This window comes from Pteronotus mesoamericanus, unplaced genomic scaffold, assembly GCF_021234165.1.
Source record: "Pteronotus mesoamericanus isolate MK-2021 breed Mesoamerican mustached bat unplaced genomic scaffold, CSHL_Meso_final contig_163, whole genome shotgun sequence".
In the NCBI taxonomy this organism is placed as follows: Eukaryota; Metazoa; Chordata; class Mammalia; order Chiroptera; family Mormoopidae; genus Pteronotus; species Pteronotus mesoamericanus.
Window position 1 is genome coordinate 5,719,228 of NW_026555064.1, and position 26,370 is coordinate 5,745,597.

The following is a 26,370-nucleotide window of genomic DNA, read 5'->3' on the forward strand; positions in this document are numbered from 1 at the left end:
GAAAGGTGTGATAAAAGTAGAAATCAAAAATATTCCTGCTAGTAAACCATGGTTACTTAACAGTCCATAAACAAAATGTACACTGAAGCCTGTGTGATTATTCGGAAATCTACGACTTTCTGAACTTATAAAACACATTCTTCATATAAAAGAGACAAAGCATCTTAAACAAAAAGACAATTGTCTTAACAAAATAGTGTGAACTCATGGCTTACATCATGGGCCCACAGCACTGCATGTGATACATCTGTGGAGCAATGGCGTTGACTGCTGACCCAGAAAGGGGCCCCGCAGCTGGATCAGCTGGAACCTGTATCATTTGGTATGTGACTCTGCTAGAACATAGCCCAACAAATTATTAGCTAATTCATCATCAGTAATATGTTTGGTGAAGTCTGATGTAAACAGCTGACCACTTGACAACCTCATCAAGTTGAGGATTAGGACCATGTAATACTTCAAAGTTTAATGACGTTTGCTCTAGCACAGGAAAATATACATCCCCAAACACTGTTTTACCAAACCAACCAACCAAACAAAACCCTATTGTTAACCGATGACTCGTCCCCTTTCATGCTGCCCCCCTCATATTCAATTTGTAATGATGACACAGCCACAAGATTTACGAACACATAGATTAAAACCGACTGAGGCTGCTTGTCATGATGAATAACCACCTAGACTCCACTCAGAGCATGTGCTTTGGCACAAGCACAGGGCATTATTATTAGATTACATAAGTCCATCCATCCCATCGCACACACACATGTATCACACACACAAATACACTCCGAAGAGATAACAGAAACATTGGCTAAAAGAAATGTATAGTTGTTTATATATATATATATATATTTATGTACACATGGTAAAAGATTTTCTGCTATACTCACAGTCTGTAAACATCTTGGAAAATGCCCAGCAGAAGTCACTGTGGGCCCTTTGAAATGGTGACCATGTGAATCGGGGGAGTGGGGAGGTGTTTAACTTCACACTGGAAACCTGGGGAAGTGAAGAACCGTAGTTCATGATGGCCTTTGGGCGTAATTATATTTCGCTGACATGATAAACTCAGCCACTTTGAAATTGTTTCCTATATGGAAAATGGAATGACCAAAAAAGTCTTACTGCCAGTTGACATTTACGACAAATCAAAAGAATATGTGGTGATATGTATTCTATATATATGTATACACACCTATGTGTACATATGTACATATATATGCATCTTCATACATATACAGGTTACTATTACTAAAAAAACCTCAATGAAAATTTCCAAATCTTCTAAAAATATTGAATCCTTTCCTCCTAGGTGTGCTTGAGATGTCTATGCATTGCACTGAAAGTCTTGGGATGGTTAAATGACATACACTTTGAAATTTCGGTATATGGTACTGATTTTACCTAACTGACAGAAAAATGATATAGCTTATGAAAAATGGAACTATTTGATTCAAGCATTATTTTTTTAACTTAACATAAACCTATGTTCAGGATCTCCTGTAATGAAAAACCACTAAAAAAAGTAGCTCTTAAAAATGCTTTGAATTGCAGCTATTAAACTGCCATGTGTGATTACCAGTTTATGCTTTAGTGCCTACATTTTTTGCAGCTTGAGAATTTATATTTTAAAAAAAAGTGACATGAGAAATATTAGCCTAATTGTTCACCTAAATTGTTTTACTTGTTTTTTTAAAATATGTGTAAATAAACTCAAATAATTATTTTTAGGCTACTATGAGTTAAAAAATACTAGGACTGAGTAACATCTCAAACAAAGGTGATTTAAGCCATACTGCATTTGGTAACAAAACAAACACACTTAAAAAAATATCTCTATTTCATAATCTCCAAACTTTCATGGTGACCAGTTCTCACTGAACATTTGACAGAACGGCCGTGAAAGCTAGTCATGCATTTGAAATCTATTTTCATGCAAAAGTAGTAAATATCCTTCTGGCTTCATTTAACAGTCTCCCTTTCCCCTGCCAACTTTCACCATTTTTAGTGCTGAATAAAACATGCAGAATATGTACATTAGATAAATTAAAGAAGTTAGATTCACTGAATTTGTGGGTATAAACCAATCCACTCTCTGATGTTTTGGAAAGCATTTTCCAGGGGTGGGACTGAGCCATGTGAGGAGAGACTTCTGGAGACGTAGTAGCTGTGTGACGTTTTTCCTTCAAGAGGATTTGAAGGAACATTGATTAATATTTCTGAAGATGTTCAGTTTATACTGTCCTTGTGGCTGCTCCTCTCTGTGTTGTGGTTGTTTTGTTCGTGGTTCTTCCACTGGATGCTAGTTCCATTCATGGGGACTGAGGTCATCAGGCTCTTGGACTGGTAACAGCAGCAGCAGAGGCAAGACTGGGAGAAGGAACAGATGTGAAGTGACATGAGCCTACCAGCCTGTTTCCAGCATAGTGCAGATGCCTTGGACCCCCACCAACAGGGGTAAATGTCCACATGCTTTTGAGGACAGATTGTGGGCCCTACCGGTAATCTAGTGAATGGAGTCTGTAATCCCATAGTAGAAGCTAAACTGTCCATTCTAGTGCAGAGAAATAGATCCCTTTTTTCTTGTTTTAACCCTATTCACCAAGTCAAAGAAGAAGGTGAGCATTTTTGGTTAGAGCGAGCGCGGTCAATGACTTGGGGTGGGCATCAGTAGGGGGCTAGGAGAGGCCTGGCATGCCTTCAGTGCGTACCACTGGTGCAGCTCTCTGCATTCTGCACCTCATCGGATGTTCTCAGCCCTAGGTGTAGGTGCTATCTTCCCAGCAAGTTATATGAAACTACCAAGTTCCATCCATTTGTTCGATTCTGGGTTAATATATGTCTGTCTCCTTTTAGATTGAATTTACAATCTAAATTCAATCTAAAAGGAGACAGTCACTTGTGTTTTTCTTGCCCACTCTATCCCCAGAAAAGAATAAACTCGTATTGAACACTCCTTATTGTTTCAAGCAACATATATTAACCCACTGAATCCTACTAATGAGATAGACATCATGATTGTCTGATTTTACAGGCCAGAAAACTAGGGAAGCAGGAGGGGCACCGCCCAGACGTGGGTTTGTCCGTGCAAAGCTGTGATGTAAATCAAGGTTGTTTGCTTCTAGAGCCTGCACCCTTGACCTCTATGCTACACTTCCTAATAGGTACCTTGAACTAACATCCTAGCTAGCGATAACAGGATCCAGTTTGGATTAACTCTAAGCTAAAGTCATTCCAGAAACTGGAAAAATGACACATCAATAAGAAGTACATGGAGCTTCTGGAAGACTGGGTTGGCTTAGTGAGAAGGAGGTTTGAAGAACAGAAGGAAACTACTTCAACTTCAATTACATTACTTCATATTTCCAGAGCAATAAGCATTTACCTTTCCTTGAAGATGCTATTATTAAATATACTATTAAGTTGCATTTGGCAAGAGGTTTCTTAACAAAAAATAGAACTGATATTTCACTGAGACTGTTGGAACATTGTTAAAGTCTAAAACAAGACAAGGAAGGAAAAGGTTTTATATGTTCTATGTGGCCTGGAGCTCGCATTTGAGCATTTATTTTTAAAGGAGGGTAAGTTAGTTATTTTTAATTTTAACCTCTGAATGTGTTGTTGTCTGAATAGATATTACTTTTCTCTCATGTTCACAACTTAACCATTTTTCAGGTGAACAAAATACAATTTTCACTTCTCTGCTGAAAGTACGGGGTCCAGCAGAGAAGCAAGACCTGCCTGAGTGTGGTTGATAGGGTATAATGTGGGTGTAATAATTTATAGTTTTAATTAGAACATTTCACCTAAAATGCCATATAGTGTGCATGAGTGTGATGTTGTTATATTACAGAATTACATGCTTTTGATTTTGTAATTAAAAAAGGGGTGTTATCTGTGCCAGACCCCTATATAGCTGATGAAGGTAATATTTACACCTGGAATTAGCCATGCCTGTTGGCTACTTAATATACTTATTTGGTTGTCCTTAAATATATTTGCAAAGCAGTCTTACCTGAAAACAATTTTTAAATTTCTTGCTCACAAAATATAGAGCTATTGGGTTTATACAAGAATTCATAGTTGCCAAGTTAATACCGATGTAATCCATGAGGAGCAGGAAACTAGAGCAAAAGAAAACAGAGAATAATTAGAACATAATGTTTTAAAATTGCAAACTCGCATTTATTCCTAGAATAAGCATTTTTTTTTTTGCTCGGAAGCCATTTCTTATAGGTAGCAATCACAACTTTTGTGAAGTCACTGTTTAAATGGCAGTTTCAGTGCTATAGAGCATTAATTGCCACTTGGCTAGCTTAGGCTGTTGTGCGCAGCCTCTGGAAGAGAGCAGCAAGATTATAGCCATAGTGTGCACACATTTTGGGATCAGTTTTGGGCTATGTCAGCTAAAGAAAAAATAATCAACTTGGCAGTTTTAAATTTCAGGGCTACTGAGAATATAGGCGAGATGGCTTTGTAAAAGTATCATAACTAAAAATCAGAAACTTCAATTTCCTAATGGATACATAGGATCGTACCTAAGTAATTCACATCGGTTCTTGTCCATCGCATTGTACACGGTTTTCTTCAAAATACGGCTTAAATGAAGAGGGAACCAGCAAAGAGCAAAAATTACAACCAAGCAGAAAACTGTTTTTGCCACTTCTCGACGCTAAAGGAAAGTGAGAGGAAAAAAAAGTACAGTAAGTTCAGTGTTTTCCTTCTAGATAAAAGACCAACACAACAAGAAAGTAGTAGAGAGCAGAGAAAGAAGAAGAGCTCAAAGAGGAACCAGAATAGCCTGACTCCCAATGCCTCCTCCACCTCTTTTAAGATCTGGAGTCCAACTTCATGGTCAAGGATTTGCTACTGATTCTTTTGGGCAGCTTCCAGGAAGGCTGGCGGCTCCAGGCTGGTTATCAGGACAAGGGCAGATGGTCTATGGCAGGGAGAGGTGGGAACTGGCTGGAGCTGGGCCCACACTGTGATCAAGTCTGGGGAAGCATGTTTGTGAGTGTTTGTGGTGAACAGAATATATGAGTATGGAGGAAAGTATTAGCTAAAAGCCTCAATTTCAGGTAACGAACTAGCATTAATGACAGCATGGCAAAGTAACTGACACCACCATGATAAAGAATGGGCAAATCTGCAAAGATGTTTGGAAAACAAAATAGGAAACAGAAAATAAAAAGCAACAGCACTATGTTTTCTCAATTTTTGATCATGAAGAAAGCTAACATTGGGGTATTTTTGCTTTTAAAATACTTTATTAATGACATATATTTCCCAAAGATATATTGTTTGCAAACAGAGGTATAAGGGTAAAGGATTATCAGCAATGATGATTAGAAAAATTGGGACACGCTGACCCTGGACTGATTTCAGCTGAAGGTTTACATACTTCCAAGTCTGCACAGGATCAGAAAAACCATAGGTTACGAATTATCAGCAACTGGTCATCTGTGTGCATTACACTTGAGTATTATAGTGCATGCAGTTAGAAGCCTAACCAGGAACATAAAATGCAACTTGTTTGTAACTGGGATCAGTCAATGTCAAAATAAAACTGATTGAAAACAGGATTTGGAAGGGTAATGCTGGTTCAACCCAAAGCATATAGCATTTAAAGTATAGGAAGCCTACAACAAACCCACTAATAGAGTTGTTTAAAAGATTTTGAGCAAGTATCACAAATTGCTATTCTAACTCAAAGAACTGGGAGTTCTTTAATCTTGTGGAGCTATTGGGCTAGCTGGGATATGCTTCAGAGAACACACTAAACTAAGCAATGACTGAGAGAAATAAAGGATTCCAATTTGCAGGAATGGGGGCTCTTTTTAAGTGGTCATGAAAGAGTGTGTCCAGAAAAACAAAGAAGGAGAGCATCAGGAGAGAGGCCGCCTCCCCTGACCATACCCTCAAAGAGGACAACCCTTTTAAAAGGTAATATTAATGCTTTGCCAGGACAGCCTGCTATTTGCTTACCCAATATCCATTCTCCTATTTTCCCTGCTAGCAATCAGATTCTTGAGTGTGGGAGCCTGGCCTAATCACTGGCATGGTGCCCTGATGCAGTTCTGAACAATTAGATTGAGTTGAAATGGTTGTGTGAGGTTTCTGTAAAGCTTTGGTGCACATACACTCATGTGATCTGTGTTCTTCCCCTTCTTCCTGCCTGGAAATCAGACATACAGGAAAAGCCGGAGATGCTCTTCTGTAATGCCGAATGGAAGGTCAGCAAAACAGTACGCCCCTGCCGATGAGTCCCTGCATCGCTGAACCACTGACATCTGAACTTTCTGCTGTGGGACAAAGATAAACGCCTCCTTGGTCTACTCAATGTTATTTTGGGTTTTCTGCTATCAGCATCCAAACACAATCCCTACCTGATAAGGTTGTTGTCAGTATAATGAAGAGAAATCTGAGACACCATGCAAGAAGCCAGACCAAGAGCCCAGCAAGATACTAGTCAGAGGGTGGCAGGGCCTTCCACCGAGCTAACTCTCACATGGTCCCACTCGAAGGCCTTCCTTCCAACCAGGCTTCCTCTTCTGCTCTTAGAACCTGCTTCAGCTTTGAGTGTGACACAGGAAATGTCTACTGCATGAGGACCAAGTTGTGACTTCTAATTTCCATTTGGCTGAGTCAATCTCTTAACCACCTGTGCAAGGATAATGTCTGTCTTGACTATCTCACAGCATGCTTAGAGGAGTCAAATAAGGGAATGCTCTATAAAACCTTGCAAAATGCTATGTAAATGTGAAGGAGCATCATATTATTATTGCTCCCAAACCCTATTTAACTATTTTCAGAGCAGATACCACTTATAACTTAAACAGGATCACTTATGGTGCTGATACAAAAAATCAATTATTTAAAACACTGTTTCCACAAATCTATTCTAATGAATTGCATGAATGAGGGGTAATAATTGCTTAATGTTTTAGGTCTGGAAATTTTCATGCTTGAACAAACTTACACTAAAGTTTCTCAATATAATTTTCCTGTCTAATTTCAATAGATGATAATAGCTACCATCTGTACGGTGTGTTGGATTTTTACAAAGTATGTATGTTCACATTAATTCTTTTAATTCCCATCATAACATTGATTTATATGCTATTATGCCCAATTTATAGCTAAGGACCTGAAGCTCAAAAAAGTAAGTACAGTAGTTGAAAAGACCTGCTGATGAAGAATGTGTCTGTGCATGATAATTACATAGGGCAGATTTACAGGTTCCATCAATAACTCACATTAGCTTTTGCTGTGGTTGGGTGTCCTCTGCTGAGACTTAGAACTTACCTATAGTCCTAGCTTTACTCTTGGAATTATATCAGCATTTTTCTGAGTACTTACTGTGAGTTAGATTCTATTAGACACATTATATACATTAGGTAACCCCCTTGATGTATTATTATATACATTTTATGAGGAACTAGAAGCTCAGTGAGATTAGCAATTTTCCCAATGTCACAGAGCCAGCATGTGTAAGACCCAAGTTTTGCCCTCTGAAGCGCACAGCTTTCTCTGTTCTGCTTACTGCCCTGGAGGGGCCAACAGCAGTCTCCTACTGACATATCAAATTCATTCTAGAACTTCGGTCCCTCCAAAATTTGACCTCTTCCTATATACCCCATCCTGTTCCCTTTCAAGAGCCTCACCTTTGATGTTGTTGACATTGCTTTAATGAGGTTCATCTCCTTTCTCACTCCCCAAATGGGTGGTTCACATGCCATGTTATAATTAGGTTCCTGTCTTCTCACCTGAAACACCCTCTGTCCTCTTCTTTCCCATCAAACCCATTTATCTTCCACGACCAATTCAGTCCTTTTCATCCATGAATAGTTTCTCCATGACTTAATCTCATATCCTCCTTGGCTTTCTATAGCATACGCTACTTTTGCCACACCTTGAGATTCTAATTTCCAGTTGTTCTCATGTTTGCATGTTATTCCCACAATAAGATTGCAAAGCCTGCTAGGGGAGAAAGTCACATGTTCCCTTTTGTCCTGACGCAGTTCCAAGCCAAGACACACAAATCACGTGGTCAATACACTTTTGGCAAAATATATGAATAGTTCCTCCCTATTTGGGCCTGGTCTCCAGGCAGGCTCCCTATTTCACAAGAGAAATTCCTACCACTGTAACTATAAATAGACAATAATACATACAGACAAACAAGACAATGTTTTTCTTTTTGGGATACCTGGCTAAACCTGCAAAATAAAGCCTTTTGCTGTCACGGACAAAACAGTCTTGGCCGGATTTTCATAATCTTGTTACATTTACCTGTTTAAGATGTTCACTGAGGGCGATTCTCAGGCTGCCATTCCTCCTGTTTAACATCTCGCAAGTCATGAGGGTGTAGAAGATCGCGGTGCACACCAGGGGCATGCAGAAATAGAAGCCGAAGAGCCACCAGTCCTTCACGTCTTGGTAGAACTGTACATGGGGAAAAGGAGGAGAGGAGAGGGGATCTTTACAGCTCAGACTGGCTGTGCGGGGCCTCTGGGGGCTTCAGCAGCATCCTGTTCACAGACCTGCTCCCATATTCATGCTCTCTGGTTTTGGTAGTGAGCTTGGGGGTGGTGCTCAAAACTCAATTAAATCGGAGACTCTAGAAGTTACCGTGGCTTCATAAAGTAGTGCATGAATAAACTGCATTAAAAAAAATTGCCTTGACAAAGATACTTTTTATAAATGGAAGTTGATTTTAATTATACACATGGAAGAGCTCTAATCAATAAAAAGAATTCCCTTCCAAAGATCACAAAACATGATTCTGAGACATACAGAATATGTATTTATCTTTATTAATGAGCCTCCAAGTTTTGCTAGTGCCTGGTTTACTTTTGACTATTATGGTCAAAGTGTATTTAATGTGGATATCTCCTTTGGAAACAGGGAGGTTATGAATGGCTTATCTGTGTAGCTTTGGTTCCTGGGAGTTAACCCTTTGCCTGGAATGCCTGCTATGTGACCTCACAGCCAGCCAGTTTGAGCCATTAATAATCATGCCTCTTCTTGCTCTTTTTTAATACTTACCACCTGGAAACTATCAAAACAGGGTACCTTATCCGAAAGCATATTTAGCACTATCTCCCTGTGGGCAAGATTTGTAAATACCAGGATTATTCACTTTTATGTCTTTTTAAATAAGAAAATTTAATGCCCTATAAAAATGGAAATTGGAAAATTATATCTACATTCATCTTTCCTCTAAATTAATTATCAACTTGGGAAGGAAATGCTTTTCTTCCCTTAATTCTGTTTCTTCAGATTGTTTATTTACTATGGATAATGCAGCCTCCTGTAATATCTCAGTTCCCACAGTAAAAACTAATCATGCTGCTCTGTGAAAAACTAGACAGTTTCTGAATATAGAAAGAGGCACAGTGGGCTACATTTATAGCATGTTTATTAAAATAATCTATAAATGGTTCCTGAGGAAAAAAAAGTTCTGGGCAGAGGTTCTTAACTATTTTTATGCCATAGATCCTTTGGAAGTCTGGTAAAGATTATAATCCTTTCTGAGAATACTACTTTTTCACACACATAAAATAAAATATGTAAGATTATAATGGAAATCAGTTACACAGAAATGGTATCAAATTATTTAAAATAAAATTCTGATATAGTAATATAGATATTTATTTACAAACTAAATGACCTAATGGTGGTTCTAATAACTATAAGAATGTTGAAGCAGTGATAAGCATAAATGATATTTCAAGATTATACAAGCGTTACATGGTATGAAAATGTGTAATTTCTATTAGTGAAAAAAATCATGGTACCATTAAATACTGTTATATTATAGTTTGTTACCTATATTCATAATGGAAGGAAATGATAAATTTTCAGTTAGAAGTTAGTGAAATAAACATGTAAATTTTTTTTCATTCAAGTTCAAAGACCCCTGAATTTTATCCTCTGGGTAAGTACAAATTCCCAAAGGAGTTGGTTTATTCAGATCTGTTTATACAGATATTTCCATACTCATATCACGCTGTAGAAAGACTTCTGTACTGAACTTAAAAAACAAACAGAAAAAACCAGAGGATTCTCTTTTTGTTTAAGTGCACAGTAAACACTGCTTTAAGTACCCTCTTCAATGTGCAACCCCTTCTTCCAGGTGCATTGCTGACTGGCGCGCACGCCGCAAAAGCAGCCGCGCAGGGTCTGGAAGCTGACCCCTGAGGGGACTGGATGGAGCCCCTGCCCCCTCCCTGCAGAGGCCTGTAGAGCAAGGGGCCACAAATCCCCTTCGAGCTGATGTCATCAGCAATGGTGCGGAGGGGCCTCCCTCCAGTCCTTTGCAGCAAAGTTGAGGAGGAAAGTGTGGAACAAAGAGGAGGAATAAAATTAGAAAAAACAGGAGGAGAAACAGAACTCCAAATAGTAAAAAAAAAAAAAAAAAAAAAAAAATCATCAGTTTAAACTCATATCCTTTACTGCAACCCTCTAGGCTCTCCCTGCCTGAAGGGTGAGAGAGCTTCACCACTCTGCGCAAGAGACTCAGTCGTTATCAAGTATTCCATTTCCTATGTCCAGTTCCAGTGATTAGTAGCTGCTGCTTGGTTTTTTAAAAGATATTTATTTATTCATTTATTTAATTATTTATTGAGAAAGGGGAAGTGAAGGAGAAAGAGGGAGAGAAGCATCAATATGTGGTTGCTACTGGCACGTCCCCAACTCAGGCCCCAGCCCACAGCCCAAGCACGTCCCCGGACTGGGAACCAAACTGGCGACCCTTCGGTCTGCAGGCCAGCACTCGGTCCACAGAGCCACACCAGCAGGGCATTAGGCTTCTTATGCTGAGCTTCTTCTCTTTAATATTTCATTCAGAAATATCCATATTGCTTATTTACACTGCCCAAAGCCTGACAATCTCTTATTGCCTTTGTTTTCCACTGTGGAGATCTGACTTAATGAAAAAAATTCAGTAGATAAGTAGACCTTAATTTTTAGTTTGCCAGTTTGGCAGCTTTCATGAGTACTTTTAATTTTAAAACAAGAATGTGTAAGCAGGATAACTGGTCAACTGTAAAACCACTCATTTTGTAAACCTTCCAAGTTAGGAAAACATACCTTGAGATGTCTGTAAGTGATTAAATGTGGAAGCTGAGCTACATGCAACTTTCATCAAAGCACTAAATTATGCTGATTTAAGAGGAATAGTTACCCTTTTGGTTTTCCTCCTGAGTCCCCTTTGACTGTTTTGCAAAGGTAATATGCATTTTAAGAATGTTTCTCGATACACTCATGTGATTAAGCTTTTCAGAGAAACATTAATGTGACCAGGTGCACTAAACAGCAACTGAATTTGTTAAACTGGACACTTTTTAAAAAAGCTCTGCAAGTCTGTATTGTTTGTACATGTCAGTATGACTTGCTACTTTGAGTTGGCAAATCTACCTTTAAAAAGTGTGTGAGCAACATGTATTTCCCCAAGTAACACAAAATAAGTATCAGCATGTGCTGTATTCCTTATTATAAAAACAAGTAACACATTACACATATATACATCTCTCTTTCTTAGTAAATGTATTTCAGAATTCTGAGCTGTTTGGTGCAGAACAAAAGCTGTGTGTACAGTAGTGCTACAAGAATAAAAACAAAATAATTGTTCTATTCAAGAAGCTAAGCCCTGGTTTAACATATCCTTTTTTTATGCAACTGAAGAATACTTGACTAACCACCCTGGGCACTGTGGAGATAGCACCAAGTCTTGGTGATGGTCAAGTAAAAGTGCAGACCTCCTCCCCTTCCCTCCCCAGTAAATTCCCTTTAAACTATTCGTACCTGCATGAACTTTGATGTGGCGTTGAGCATACAGGTCTTGTGCTGCTCACCCCTGTATTCAAAGGGCACCATGACGAAGCCGATCGCTTCGGGGATGGCGAGGATGAAAGAAAGGATCCAGATGGAGACGATCTCAATGGCAGTGACCAAGGGAATCCCGATTCCCTGGACACGACTCCAGGAAGCAACGGCTCTGTACCTGAAAGAAAACGGAGCAATGGAGTCAAGTTGTCCAGAAGTTTTTAATTATTTCAATTAAAAGAAATGATAAATGCCAGAGAGTTCCTTCCCCTGGCCAGTGACCAGCCACTGGTTTTTTAGGAACTTTCTGTGAGTCCTGGTATGAAAAGCAGGTGGGCCATTAAAAGTTCCACCCTTCTGGAAGTCAGTTGCCTGGCAGCTCTGAGTCTGAACACTTCATTTGGCATTTAACAAAATCTTGTGAGAGTGTAGATGTGGTGGCATCAGATAGGTGTGTCTGTTTTTTTTCAATCGGGGGAAAACTGATTGCTGGAAGAGGTAGTGAAAGCTGTGGGTACTTACTCTGGTTATATCTTTTCTCTATATATTCAAAAAAACTTGAACTCTTATCTATGGAGCCAGATACCCTTTAGCGAATAGTGACAATAGATACTCCATCATTTTCTTTCTTTTTCTACCCTCAAAATATGATCACAGTGGGCTTGTACCAGGTGGCGATTTTAGTAAATATATAGCGTTTCTGGTAAATGTCAAAGAATGACTATCTCTCCAATTATGGTCTCATTATGCTATGGTATATAAAAATGACTTAAAGATACCTTGATTTCTAATTTTTAGGGTTTACTGTATAATAAAAAAATGGTTCTTATATAAGTATGGAATATAAATGTAACTAAACAATTATGTCAATTAAAAACAAACTGGTATTAAGAAGTCGTGTTTACCTTTTTTTACTTTAATATTTTTGTGATAGTAATCACATTTAAATGTTAAGTCTAAAGAAAGTTTGGTTTTAGGAACTCCATAGTCGTTGATCTGATGTGATGGTCTGGTGCTAACAACTTTCAGACTTAGTATTGAGAAGGGACCTGTGATGTAGTATGGTATTTTTGTGGCTTCATTCTTCAAATTTTTGTTGCTGTTGTAATGGAAAAGAAACATTTTCTTTTCATAGCTTCATTAGATAGAGCCAGAAAAAGGCTGTAAAACAGACCAAGGCATTGGAGACAGGTGTACATGGGCTCACAGGACATGTGACTTAACTGGGAAGATTAGTCAGTAAAGCCAAGGCAACCAACAAGCCACGCATATCCATCAAGATGAGCCCCACATTTACATTCAGTGTTCTAAGAACATCTTCAAGGTATATCTGTGAAAACACAGCTTCTAGGAATTATACTATCTTCTTCACTGTGCATTGGGACCTATAGTTTTGGTGTGTATGATAATGCCATATGGCATAAATACAGTACAATTTGCTGGAGAAACATTTTGCAAAAGATTTTTAGGACAAATAAGATTGGTGTACAATACACTCTAAAAAAGTCCAGATTAGTTCAGAATGGAATAAAATACAGCTAGCTATGCAAACAGACCAAGGAAATCCTTTTACAGTATGGCCAAGATTGCATTTTTTAATTTATGGTTATTTCCAGTGGGATAAAGACTGCTATTTATTTTGCTTTCCATTTTTGTTTACTTTTCTTTCTTGCCTGATTAGACTGGTAGCCTGATGTTCAGTGAAAGCTCAAAGGAATGGAGACAGAATATCTATATCCTGAAGCTGTCGGTGAGTTATATCTATTTCTTCTTCCCTCCTCTTAGATCAATTATCGGGAAAGGTGATTTAAATAAAACACTTTATCTCTTAAAGGAATAAGAAAACCAGACATCTTACGCAGCACTGGAGATAGAAGTTGATTTAAGAAAGAAAATATGGTTAACATGTTCTTATGATGAATATGTTCACAGATCAGTTCCATTTGACAGTGTGCCATGAGTTTCCAGAATATTACATGTCTATAATCCAATGTAAATTGAACATTTAAAAATAAACAAAAGCAATTTTTAGTGTTTAGTTTAGTAGATTATTCATAGTCTCTCCTTCATTAACACACGGTGATTTTGATAAAATCTCTATGAAATGAGAAAACAACCATAAGAGCAATTAGAAACAATGGTGATGATGGAGGAGGGGACAGGTGTGGAAAATAAGAAATCCTGAGATCCAAGATGTCAGCAAAGTAGTGGATATTACACTCACCTCCTCCTGGGGCCAAACCAGAGTTATAACTAAAATATAGAGCAATCAACGTGAATAGCCAACTGAAGACTATCTTGAGAGAAATCTTATTGCCAGGTGTTTAAAGAAGAAGCCACGCTGAGACTGGAAGGAAGGACAGATGTGAAAAAGGCTGGCTCTACTCCCATGGCAGCAGCTGAGATTCCAGAGGGCCATTTAAGCCACAAAGGTTCCCCAGGGAAGTACAGGATCTCAACGCCAAGCTGGGCTCCCCAGCCCAGAACACCAGAGCTGGGAAGAGGTGCTCACATAACGTCTGGCTGTGAAAATCAGTGGGGATTCTGTCTATCAGGGAGAGACAAGAGTTTGCTAGACACACAGGTGCCCTCTTAAAGGGCCATCTAAGAAAATCTTGTTTGCAGCCAATCACCCTGGGCTCCAGCACAGGGAGAGTGGGGCAGACTAGAGTCACATGAGGAGAGACTGGGCAGGGTTTGTGGCTCTGGGAAGAGAGCAGAAGAGACAGCTATCAGGATCCCTATGCTGAGTCTCTCGCCCACATGCCAGATGCCATCTTACTTGCAGCATCAGCCTGGGGGAAAGCAGTAGCCCCATCTCTGGATTAAAGATACACACAGAATAAAAGAAAAGGGATGGAAAGTGGTATTTCATGCAAATGAAAATTTTAAGAAGCTGAGATAGCAATACTTTTATCTGACAAAATAGACTTTAAAACAAAGGATAGAGAAAGAGACGAAGAAGGATACTACATAACAATAAAGGAAACAATCCAACAAGAGGCTATAACCCTTGTAAACATTTATATACCCAACATAGGGGCACTTAAATATATAAAAAATTAAAAATGGAACTGTCTTATGGCCCAGTGATTCCACTTCTGGGAAGATATCTGAAGTTGGAAGATATCCAAAGAAACTGAAACACTAGTTCTAAAAACTATATGCACCCCTATGTTCATTTCAACATTACTTACAAAAGCCAAGATATGGAAGCAGCTCAAGTGTCCATCAGTAGATGAGTGGATAAAAATCACACCAGTTACAATTTTATTTTTAGCTTTAGTTTTATTTAAAAAATTTTATTATAAAAATACTCATATTTCTACAGAGGCATGGTATGTATTAATTTAATGGCTACCAATTATAACAAGATATTGGTAAAACTTAAACTTTCCTCTTCTATTCAAATTTCTAGTCTTTGTGGTTTGTGAATAACATACCTACAAATGTTTTTTTCCTATTTTTCAATGATTTTCCAGAATTAATTATATTGAGTGGGTAGGATAACTGAAGTACCTTAAAAAACCTTTCTATCACATGCCTATCAATGCTTGTGTACATTAGAATTGATTATTTTTCCTTCAATTTTCCCACCTTTATAAATTAAGTGGCACTTGTCTTAACCTCTGCTCATCTTTGACTAACAGCAAACCTGACTATTTGTAATGTTTGTTTATGATTTATGCCTCCTCATGTGACAGACAAACCAAATGCCATAGAGAGGTTTGGAGGTAAAATACTAGCAAGGAGAATTTTAAAGAGAAACATGGTATGATGCATTAAAAGGTAGCTGCAAGTACTTTGATGCTTCTTCCCATGAGCCCTTCAGCTGGGATGCAGCAGAAATGATGCTTTGCCAGTTTCAGACCTGGCCTCTGAGCAGAGTGGGAGGTTCCCCTTGGACCCTGAGTCTGCTGGCCAGGATGTGCTGAGGGGCCCTAGACCACACAGGGAGGGAGATGGGCTTTGCTGAGCTCAGGCTTCCAGCCGTGCTTGCCAACCGGCCAGGCATGCGAGCCTCGGACCCATGAGACGCTCAGCCACCAGCTGAAATATGCCAGGAGTCCTCAGTCAAAGTGATAAGGATCAGAAGAATTCTCCAAATTCTTGCACCATAACATGGTGAGATAATAATAAAATCATGGCTGTTTTAAACCGCTGTTTTGGGATAGTTAGTTATCAAAGAAAAATGAGCAAGCAAAATTAACCAATTTCCTAATGTTGATAATAGAGTTAAGATTAAAAAACAACAACAAAAAATAACTGTGTAACCCAGAACAGAACCCAAAAAGAGACCCCAAGTTGTCCTACGGCCAGCGTTTGACTTTGCCCAGCCCCGGGCTCTCCCTCTGGCTCAGCCACGTCTTCCACGCCTTCACCACTGGCATGCAGCAAAGGAAAAGTCATAACCCCAGGAGGGAAAGGAGAACCCAAGTCCGCGTCTAAGTAAAAATGAAGGGTTTCAGAAAACCACCTCCATCCTTCTTAAATTAGCATAAACCTCTGAGGATATCATAAAGACCATTGAGCAGTTATTTGAAATGATGGAATGAAAAACTGACGTTGACTTTTGAGTTTGAGGCAGATCTAAGTTGCCTTATTAGTGGATCTTTGTGACTTTTCCAGGTATGTAATTATACATCATTTTGGAATAGTTGTTAAAAGAGTTTGATCTTTTTACAACCTCCTTCACTAGGCAACTTTTAACTATAAGTTGAATCTGTACCCAGACCTTTTTACTGGTCTGACCCCTTCATCTTCCTCTTTAAACATGACAATTAACTACAAAGCACAGCACTGATTCTCCTCCCCCATCCCTGCTCTTTTCCCCCACCAAACTCAAAGGAACATATAAAACTTCTCACGGCATGTAAGAGTATCTGTTTTAATCATTGGCAATGGTTGATTATTCATGTTTTGTTGGGAAAAATTCATTCATTTTAGAAGTTCACTTTTAGAATTACCCAGCCTTCACATTTAAAAAATTATTTCACTGGCTCTAGCTGGGTAGCTGAGTTGGTTAGAGCATTGTCCTGATATGCCAAGATTGTGGGTTTGATCCCCGGTCAGGGCACATAAAAGCAGCAATCAATGAATAAATAAATGGAACAAGAAATCAATGTCTCTCTCTCTGTCTTCCCCTTCCCCTTTCTCTTTAAAATCAATAAAATAAATAAACAAAAAACCATTTCATTGATAAAGCTGAATTAGGGATCAAAGTTTGTTTCTAAATTTCCCATCTTGTTCTGAAATTCTCACTTTATCTTTTTCTTAAGTAACTATGGGTATAAAATACAAATAAATAAGAGTTAGATTTGAGGAGGAATTAATGAAAAGGTTAAACTGAGACAAGTCTAGAGTGGAAATGAACAATGAAAGTTTATCAATTTTGGTACAAGTCAAAAATATCTTCTGTTTTCCTTACTCAGATTAAAAGCTGATAGAACTTTTCTTTGATCCTACAGCATTCTGAATTCATTGAGCAATTAATGAAATAATAAAGACACTGTATAGAACTTGGATGTATAGTTACTCTCATTATTTTTCCAAAACAACTGAAATGAAAGATAACTGTAATATTTTTAAAAATATTAAAAAAATCATGAAGCCTTTTGAGCCATAATTTGACTCTGCTCATACAACAATAGTATGGATGTAAACTGATCTGTAACAGGTTCCAATTTCCCTCTTTTTGCTCCTTGATTTATTAAAAAAATACAGATTTTCATATTTTTAGTAGAATACAATGCAACCAAATTAAGACTCAAAGCAAATGTATCTTACCTTTAGGAATTAAATGTGAATGATTCATTCTCTAGTGTGAAAGCTTTTGAAACAGAAATGTCAAAATGGATTTCCTACATACAAGTCCCGAAGCTTAGAGTCAAACCCAAATGAAATGTAAAAATAATAAAGAACACACCCAGGGAACAAAGAATGATGAGCATATCACCAAGGAAAAACCTCGTGGATTAAGGTGGATTTTTGTGGGAGGATAATTTTAAAATGGTTTATCTTCTTGATCTAAAACCGTCTTAATTAAAACCAAGAACATTTCACTTGATAGAGTTGATAATTTGTGACTGAACATTTGGTTAATTTTTCTCCATGCACGGAGCTGGTATGGGTGAGGTGAACCTATATCCCTCTGTCCTCCCCTGCATCAGCTCCCCCAGTTACTCCCTGCCCCGCCCCACTGACACACACAGGTGGTTTCTACTGGGGGCACTAAGCTTAGCAAGACGGTCCCCTGAGATTCTCCTCAGGAATAAAGAGGGGGCAGAACAATGTAAGCTAGAGAAGGAAAGGGTTTTTGATGATTTAGGAATCCCATTGCTGAATACCTGCATCATCTATTTTATTTTTTTCTCCTTTGTTCCCAAGTCTGTATCTTCACAACCATGAAAACTCCTACAGGACAGCAGCCAGGCCTTATTCTTCACGTCTGTCCACCACACCCTTCTCGCCCAGGTCTCTCTATTGAACTGAATTTTGAATTATACTGCTCAATTTAGGGATAATTTATTATATAGCTTATTGCAGAGGAATAAAAGTGCCTTAAAATTTTTTCATCAAGAAAAAATTTATTAAATAGATTCAGATGAAATATATTAGGGACCATTATACCATGCTACGTAACATTATAGCCTATACTTTAAATTTTGTAATAAAAATATATTACAGGAATGTAAAGTTGCCTATATTATCATGTCAAGAAAATTTGTTCCCCTCTTTTGGCTTCTCTTTTCATTGATGATTCTCTTCTCAGAGGATTATAAGCCTTAAAAAAGATTTTATTGCTTATAGGAGCCAAACACCTTCCTGGTCTTTGTTCTCCTACTTCTCATTCTTGCTTTTCACTTGCTTGTCTGGTCTGTCTTTGACTCTGGTTAGATGTTTCTTCAGAAATAGGTGTGATTTTTCTTTCAGAAGGCTGAGTAACTACTAAAATTCATTATCATCCCGGTTTTTACCTAAACTTTGGGACAAAGTTTAATTAATTTTTAAAATAATATTTCCCCAACTTTAATTGTGCTTTTGTAAAGACAACAGTAGGGATGGAAGCAGATCTGGACTGGGAGTGCGCCTGAGCCCTCCATTCGCCCAGGGCTCTGTATTCTCATCTGTGTGTCTGCACGCACTTGCGCTTTAGGACTGTCTGGCTGGAGAGACTTAGGGCTGATATAGGATAAAGGTCATAGGAAGGAGCTGTGCAAATGGAAAAATACAATGTATTGAATGGCATTAAGTACATAAGGAAAATGGATAGCAGATAATAAAAGCAAATAGTTAGAATTTTTTTCTCTTATAGAACATTACAAAAACCCCTAACTCTCTCCCTAAACGTAACTACTGGTAATATTTATCATATTTCTTTCAAGTAATTTTATATTCATATATTTATACATATAAGTTATATTTAACATCCTCATCCATTTTCCTAAGATGCGGCCATAAGGCTGCATTTAACTTTTGTTGTAAATAATCGGGTAAAGAACATCTTGGTGCATGAATTCCCTGTTCTAATTTTGGACTGTTTCCTTAAAATTAACCATAAAAATTGGAATTACTGAGTCAGAAGGCAAAACCTTTTATAAGATTTAATTTTCCAAAAGGGCTGTTCAAATCTCAACTCCTGCCAGATATTCAGAATCATACTTTTTAATTAGAATTTCTTGTTGCCACAAGGGTGCCAAATGAATAGAACTGGCAAAATGATCTACATACAAATTGCCTAAACCTAAGATGGCTAATAATCAGCAGATGTGAAAAGCGGTGCTCAACTGTACAGCAAGATTGTTAATATTTTAATTCACACGAAACCAACAACTGTCCTGGGCACCAACTCTCAAGGCTTTTTGACTTCCCTTCTTTATGACAAAAGTGCTTTTCTAAATCCAACAAAAGAGGAGAGGGAAAGAACCACGTTACCTGTCAACGCTGAGAGCACAGAGATTGAGGACGGTGATCCCCACTGAGGACTTCTGCAGAAAGGGGAAGAGCTTGCACAGAAATATGCCAAAGTCACTGTGATCAAAAGGCCAGCGCCCAGCCAGCAGCTGCAAAGAAGGAGACACTCTATTTAGAAATGGCAGAGCTGGCATGCAATACATGGACATGTACTTCTAATTATCTTCCAAACTTCTAAATTTTGTTATTCATTATGCATTCCAGTTAGCCTGGTGGTAACAGTCTTCTTCTTTTCATATTTTAAAGCCTCAGCAATGTGGAAAGGCACAGAAAATGACAAATATAATAACAGAAGAGATACATGTTTGATCTTGTATGAAGTAGGCTTCCCGACTACTTTTCAAAGAGTAGCAAAAGCATGGGGTATGGGTGACAGCTTAGCTGCAGTCCCCTCTTATCAATTCTTGCTAAACCACGAGTAAAGCAGATCATTCTCATGTTTTTGGCTAGTGGCATTGGAAAATTATATTATCTCCTGACAAGCAGCCAAAGTTCTGAATGCGAGGTTATGAGGAACACTGGGAAAATGAAGTGGTTTAGGATGTGCTGACTCCGTCAACTGGTTAACACCCGAAGCCATTTGGAATTTACCTCTGAGATTAAGGAGCTGACTGCTTTAGTGGGTGGGTCGTAAGTGGCCTTTCTTTGTTCAGGCTCAGACTTGCCTAACGTCTGGGCCCCGATCCCTAGCATTTGCGGAAAGTCTGTTTTCTTGTAGAAAATTTAAAGTCTCCGTAGGTAAGAAAGGAAGGACACCCTCTAGTGGCTGTGGTTAAGTAGCAAGAACATAAGAATTCTGTGAGTTACTGCTACTCACCTAATTATGTATTGTCCTAGGAGCAGTAGAGTGAAAAGGGGGAAGTCCCTGTTGAATATATGATGCCTTTTCAAGAGCAAAGATGGCATTGATTTCTTTTCTAATTTTTGCATAGTGACTCAGAATTTAAACTTACCCTATTCAATAGGAAACACTATCCTACTAACCAAAGTTGTTTGTTTTTTCTTTGCAAAGTACCTATTGCCATAGTGTCTCTAAGTTGAGTTTCAATTTTCTGTTCTACAACTTCTAAAACATTATACAAGGTTTAATTTCATGGTCAGTATGGTCATTAACACGAGTCCATTGAAAGAGGGTGGGGAACCAGTACCCCGAAGATACAAAATCAGAACCTGTGCATTTTGAGAATTTAGTAACACAGGGCCCTCTAAAATTCTATTTTTATGGCTAGGACCCTATTTGACTCTTTCAGAAGTTGTATTTCATTTTCTAACATATTTCCTTTTTTTCTGGACAGTTTTCTAAAAGAACCTTTGCCTTTAATCCAGTCTTGCCTTTGGCCTCTTCCTCCTCTTCCTCCAACTAGTCTTGGTTGATATTTTCTCAGAATTTCCGCATAAACTTTCGTCCAAGGACAGCTGGTGGGCTCTCCACAAAAATACTGCCCTAAACTTGGACAGTTTTCATGAAGCTAACAAACAATCATACCATCGGTGATGGCTGGTTATTTGTGCCTGATGCAAGTAAAGACATAAAACACTACTTCTGGGATGAATCTCCCCCTATAAAGCAGCCTGAAAACTACTTTTTATAGAAGGAAAGTTTAATATTTCACCCCAGAATTGTAATTGCCCCTTAAAGACTACAGAGACATAACTGGAGTGTGTATGTAGGGGTTGGTACAGGATATGGTTTGGAATGGTTGAACTGTTATGTTGTTGATGGTTTATTCCCAGAGTCAGAGGATCTTGAAATCCACCGGGATGGATTTCCCAGTTTGAACACCCAACAGTAAGAGAAAAGGAAAGGGTATGTCTTGCTTAATGAAGGAGACTCTGAAATCCTGTGAAGGTCTGTGAAAGTGCTAAGAAAAATGATTCAGAAAATCCCACAACTGAGCATGCGTTGTCTGGGGCCCTTCCGTGGAGTTTTTCCTTTTTCATGCTTGCACAAGCTTAAGTGGGGCTGGGCCTAAAGGAAGGGCCTAAGGGAAAGGTATCGTGGTACTGCTGGGCACCAAAAAGATCACAGAACTGTCTGTCGTTACATAAACAGGTGTTCTCTTCTTTTTGTTGTTTTTCCTCCCCCTCCCAGGGAGGAGCATGGATTCTCTTTGGAAAGCATAGACAAAGGGGAGTGAAAGGAATCACTGGAGGGGCTTCTTAGGTATAATCACGGTGGAGACTTCTCCAGCCCACATCTGCTTCATTCTGGGAGCGCGGAAGCAGCCGACCCACGCAGCCAGGGCAGGGCAGGCCCCTGGGAGGCAGCTTCTTCCCTTCCTGGCTGAATGGAGCTTCTTCACAGGGGCCTTCCTTAGCTACCCAGGCTCAGCTCAAGCAGGGCCTGTGTGTCATCCTCCTGGAACTGACACTGGAGTCATCTTCCATTTAAAGTCTCCTTCCTGCTCACTCTGTTGTAGCAATAAAATAGATACAAAAAGAAGGGGGCATCAAAGAGGCATAGAGTGTAGCTCACCCCTTTTTCTCTTATTAAAGGAGGCACTTGGAACTTCTGAAAGACTACTGGGAATGCATCTTTATATGCGAGCATTTAAAACTGAAAATGCAAAATTTAAAATGGTGAAAATAAGCTGTAAAAGAACATAACGAAAAGTAAGTCTCCCCTCTAAGGCCCCTAAACTTCCTGCCCAAAGGCTACCACCATTAATTGTTAATTGTGTTTTCTTCCAGAAAACTTCCCATGTACATAAAAGCATACAGCTTTTGTAAAAACAAGTGGAAACATATGAAAAATAATACCTACTACCAGTCTTTTACGATTTTTTTTTTCTCAAGTACTTTCCTGGGAAGCCTAATTAAAAGGTTTTGATTTTTAAAAGTACAGTGATTAAACAATTTAGGTCAGGATAGAAAAAGATATGTAACCGCTTAGGATAGATCCAACTATAGCAAAAGAACTAGCTGGTTTCATTAACGTGAACAAGCTACTACCACCTGGTTCACAGGGTTATTAATTTGACACCTTGGAGCAATCATGCCTTATTTTTGCCATAAAAGGGTCTGCGCTATTACACAATCTTCTTATTTACAATTTCCAATCGCATTACACATTATCTAGCACATAGTAGGTGTTGAAGAAATTAATGATTCCCAGTCAGTAATTTGGGACAATATATTCATATTTCGAAATTAGAAAGTACCAGTTTTGCCCTGAAAATACATTCATCTTGTAATTTACTTTCCATTTAAAAGTTATTTCTTAGTATTTCCAAGTAGTATTTCCACTCTTATTGTTGAAAGAGGCAATGTGCCTACCAACTCGTTGCATGAGAAAGTGGGAGAATACTGTTCTATCTCAGAGCCAGGTTGAAGCAGGCGCGGCACAAGCCCCTTTCTTGGAGCCCTTTCACTCTGGGCCGTGACAGGGCTGCTCAGCCTGGGGGGAGTCGCAGAGCAGGTGTCTGGAGATGAGCCCAGCCTGTGCCCTAAATGTACTCCGTGCCCTGCCGGTCCCCAGGGGACCCCAGAGGAACCTCGCGGAGCAGCCACTGGGCGGTGGAGGGTGACCTGCTGAATGCAGATGTTACTGAAGGACACGTGCCTTGGTTCTTACGTAGGCGACTTCTCTACAGTGGAAATACAGTCACAGTCCCGATCATCATCTGAAAACTAAAATGCTACTGAATGGCACAAGTTAATGTAGAAATCCTGTGTTTGTGTGGCTGATTTGGATCGTGTCAAAATCAACATCATGAAATTGACATGCTACTTTTTTTTTAACCTGTCAAAACAGATTTGCTTAAGGACTTGTACCACGTGATGGACTGATAAGAACCCTGTTTTTAGAATGACTCGGTCCAAAAGCAGGATGTCCTCACTATATTTAGTGCAAAGCAGTATCTACTTGATTGGGAACTTTTAGATAAGTGCAAGGTACCTGTTTATATCAGTTTTTTGGAACATACCCAATAACCAGAAAGCAAAAATGTAAGGAGCCAATGTGAAATTTACACCCTATGCCTATGTACTTTACTGATGGGCAAAATGCCTGAGTCTTCACTGCAGGTTGATTTATTCTTACTTTACACCCAATGCTATAAAGTTTAGCTTTTATTGTTCTTCAGTCCATTGCACATTCAAAGCTTCTAACTCATAGGAACCATCCAGAGTGATAGTTCTTAGTCTTGGCTGTACATGAGAATGATTTAGGGAATATTTAAAAGTCCCAGTGCCTGGGCCATGCCCCTAGATTAGTGCTTCTCATCTATGCCCCCAGGGGCATCTGGTAATATCTGGAGACATTTTTGGTTATTAAACTGGTTGAGGGGATGAGGGAGACTACTAACATCCATTGGATAGAGACCAGTGATGCGACTCAACTTTCTGCATGCATAAGACAGGCCTCCCAACAAATAATTATCCAGGCCAAAATGTCAACAGTGCTGAGTTTGAAAACCATGTGATAGACCAATTAAATCAGAATCTCTGGGGTTGGGACAAAGCCCTCAGTGGTTTTTAAAGTTCCCAGGTGGTTCCAATGTGCAGCCAAAGCTGAGAATCATTGCTTTTGCAGTTTCCAGTTCAGTAAGTCTTTGGCGGAGCCTGAGAATTTGCATTTCCAGCGAGCTCCCAGTGATGCTGATGCTGCTGGTCCACCACCCACATGTGAGAACCGCTGCTCTAGAGGTACACGACTGGCGAAAAAAGTGACAGCCCACAGCCAGGTAATGCAGGACGAGCGGCAAACAGTCTAAAAGAGACCTGAGAAATAATATAATCACAATAGTTTGGGGTCATATAGACAGCACCCCATTACCCTCTTCACCCCTGAAAGCATCCATATATAAAGGCACAGGTGGCCTGACTGGTATGCATAGCCCCAGTGGTGCAGTCTCATGTTCTAGGCCTCACCAGTGTGGTGCCACAAAATAAGGCAATTCTTTCCCTAAATTCAACTGAGGTTGTGAACCCACGAGACTTAGGTTCAAGTACGAGATTTACCTGTTACTATCTGTGTGATCTTTGATAAGCCACTTCCCCTCTTTAGGTCTCATTCCTGTATTTGTCAACGGGGGTGGTTCTCTTATCTGCCACATGACTGATAACTGTTCGGGAGGCTCACACAGGACAATGCTTATGGAAGAGTTCTGCAAACTGAACGTGCACTGCACAAATGTTAGTTATGTTGACCTACTATGATTTGTAATCATAAATGGAAATATACCATTTATGTACAACTTAACAAATAGAAAGATAATATAAATGAATTTCCCCTTCTTTATCCATTCCAGATGTTAATATCCTCTGCTGTTTAATGTTATTACTTGGACATTAGTTTTCGAATCGGCCTGACATCCTAACAATGAGATAAATAAAACCAGTGGCACATTTTTCTTTGTGTTTATTTCCCCTCCACCCTGTCTGGTGAGACTGAGGGATTCTCCTCCCCCCCCCCATTCCCACTCCACCCCCGCTAGACAGGCAAGAGGGATTTATGTGTAGTCTGTAATAGTTGAAAAACTCTTAAGTAAATAGAAGGCTCTCTTCCTCTTAGCATGAATTATTGTAGGGTCATTTGGAATTGGATACAACAGACCAGGAACCAGTCTTCAAAAAAAGTGGGGTTTGAGGTGTTCTTTCTTGCTGGGGGAGGTGCTGGGATGTAGAAGTTGGTACATTGTGGAAACAAAAGCACCTTCCCAACAGCACAGGCAGAGATCAGTAGAGCCTGATGCCCAGGGCAGGCCTTTGAAATGGGAACATGCTCTCTGGCTGTCCCAAGTAGAAAATCAAATATAATAAAATAAATAAATTCCTCGGCATGACCGAGACTACGTTTCATTCCACCATTATGCTTTCGTTGCTTCAGGGCCGAGGCAAAGCTTTCACAGAAACACACAAAGCCTGCACACTCTTCCTTCCACCGGCTCCTCCTGCCTCCTGAGCAGCCCACACACTTGGAGTGGGTGCCAAGTGCAGAGCAGGGCAGGGACTCCACGAATGTGCACGCCCTGGCACCAGCTGTCCTCGGTGGCCTCGGGGGACGGAGGAGCGCAGCTTTTTAGTTCATTAAAGTAGAGCGAGTGGTCTGGCCTACCAGTTAGGTGTGGGCCCTGAAGCTTCACTTCCTGGGTCAGACAGCAGGCTCTGCTATGTTCCTGACCTTGGCCCGTGGGCCAAGCTCCCTGCTTTTCAGCTTCCTCCTCTACAAAATGAAGACAGAGATGGTGGCTGCCTCAGAGGATTACTGTGGGCAACTGAAGAGGCAATCCACAGGAAGGGCTTCGGGGGAATAAGCATCTGGAAATGTGAGCTATCTGCATGGCCTGCGGTGATCAGTGTCTACTTTCTGTCCTCTTTTCCAATGGGACTGTGAAGGAGGATCGCCCAGGTCACCCCGGTGCAGGTGCCGGCAGACCAAAGGAGGATAAACGCCCCCGTTCTCAAGGAAGTCGCTGCCTGGAGGACACACACAAACAGCGGTTCCTGAAGAAGCCGTAAGCACCATTCTGCGGGGGCGCAGCAGAAGAAGGTGGTGTGGCTTAATGACAAAGAGAACAGGCTCTGGAACCCTATGTTTTGCATCCTGGCATGACTTAGGCA

The 26,370-nt window shown here is 39.6% G+C and overlaps 1 protein-coding gene across 1 annotated transcript in view; it reads right to left on the reverse strand.

Moving 5' to 3' along the window:
• Nucleotides 1-24: 24 nt before the first annotated feature.
• EDNRA (endothelin receptor type A) overlaps nucleotides 25-26,370 on the reverse strand; it is a 48,694-nt gene continuing 22,348 nt past the window's right edge. Inside the window, exons 3-8 of the mRNA XM_054562765.1 lie at nucleotides 19,768-19,895; nucleotides 11,812-12,010; nucleotides 8,296-8,448; nucleotides 4,542-4,675; nucleotides 4,019-4,127; nucleotides 25-2,373 (exon numbers count right to left, since the gene is read on the reverse strand). Coding sequence (XP_054418740.1) covers nucleotides 2,233-2,373; nucleotides 4,019-4,127; nucleotides 4,542-4,675; nucleotides 8,296-8,448; nucleotides 11,812-12,010; nucleotides 19,768-19,895 — 864 coding nt within the window. The 3' untranslated portion in view covers nucleotides 25-2,232. The remainder of the gene's footprint in view (nucleotides 2,374-4,018; nucleotides 4,128-4,541; nucleotides 4,676-8,295; nucleotides 8,449-11,811; nucleotides 12,011-19,767; nucleotides 19,896-26,370) is intronic.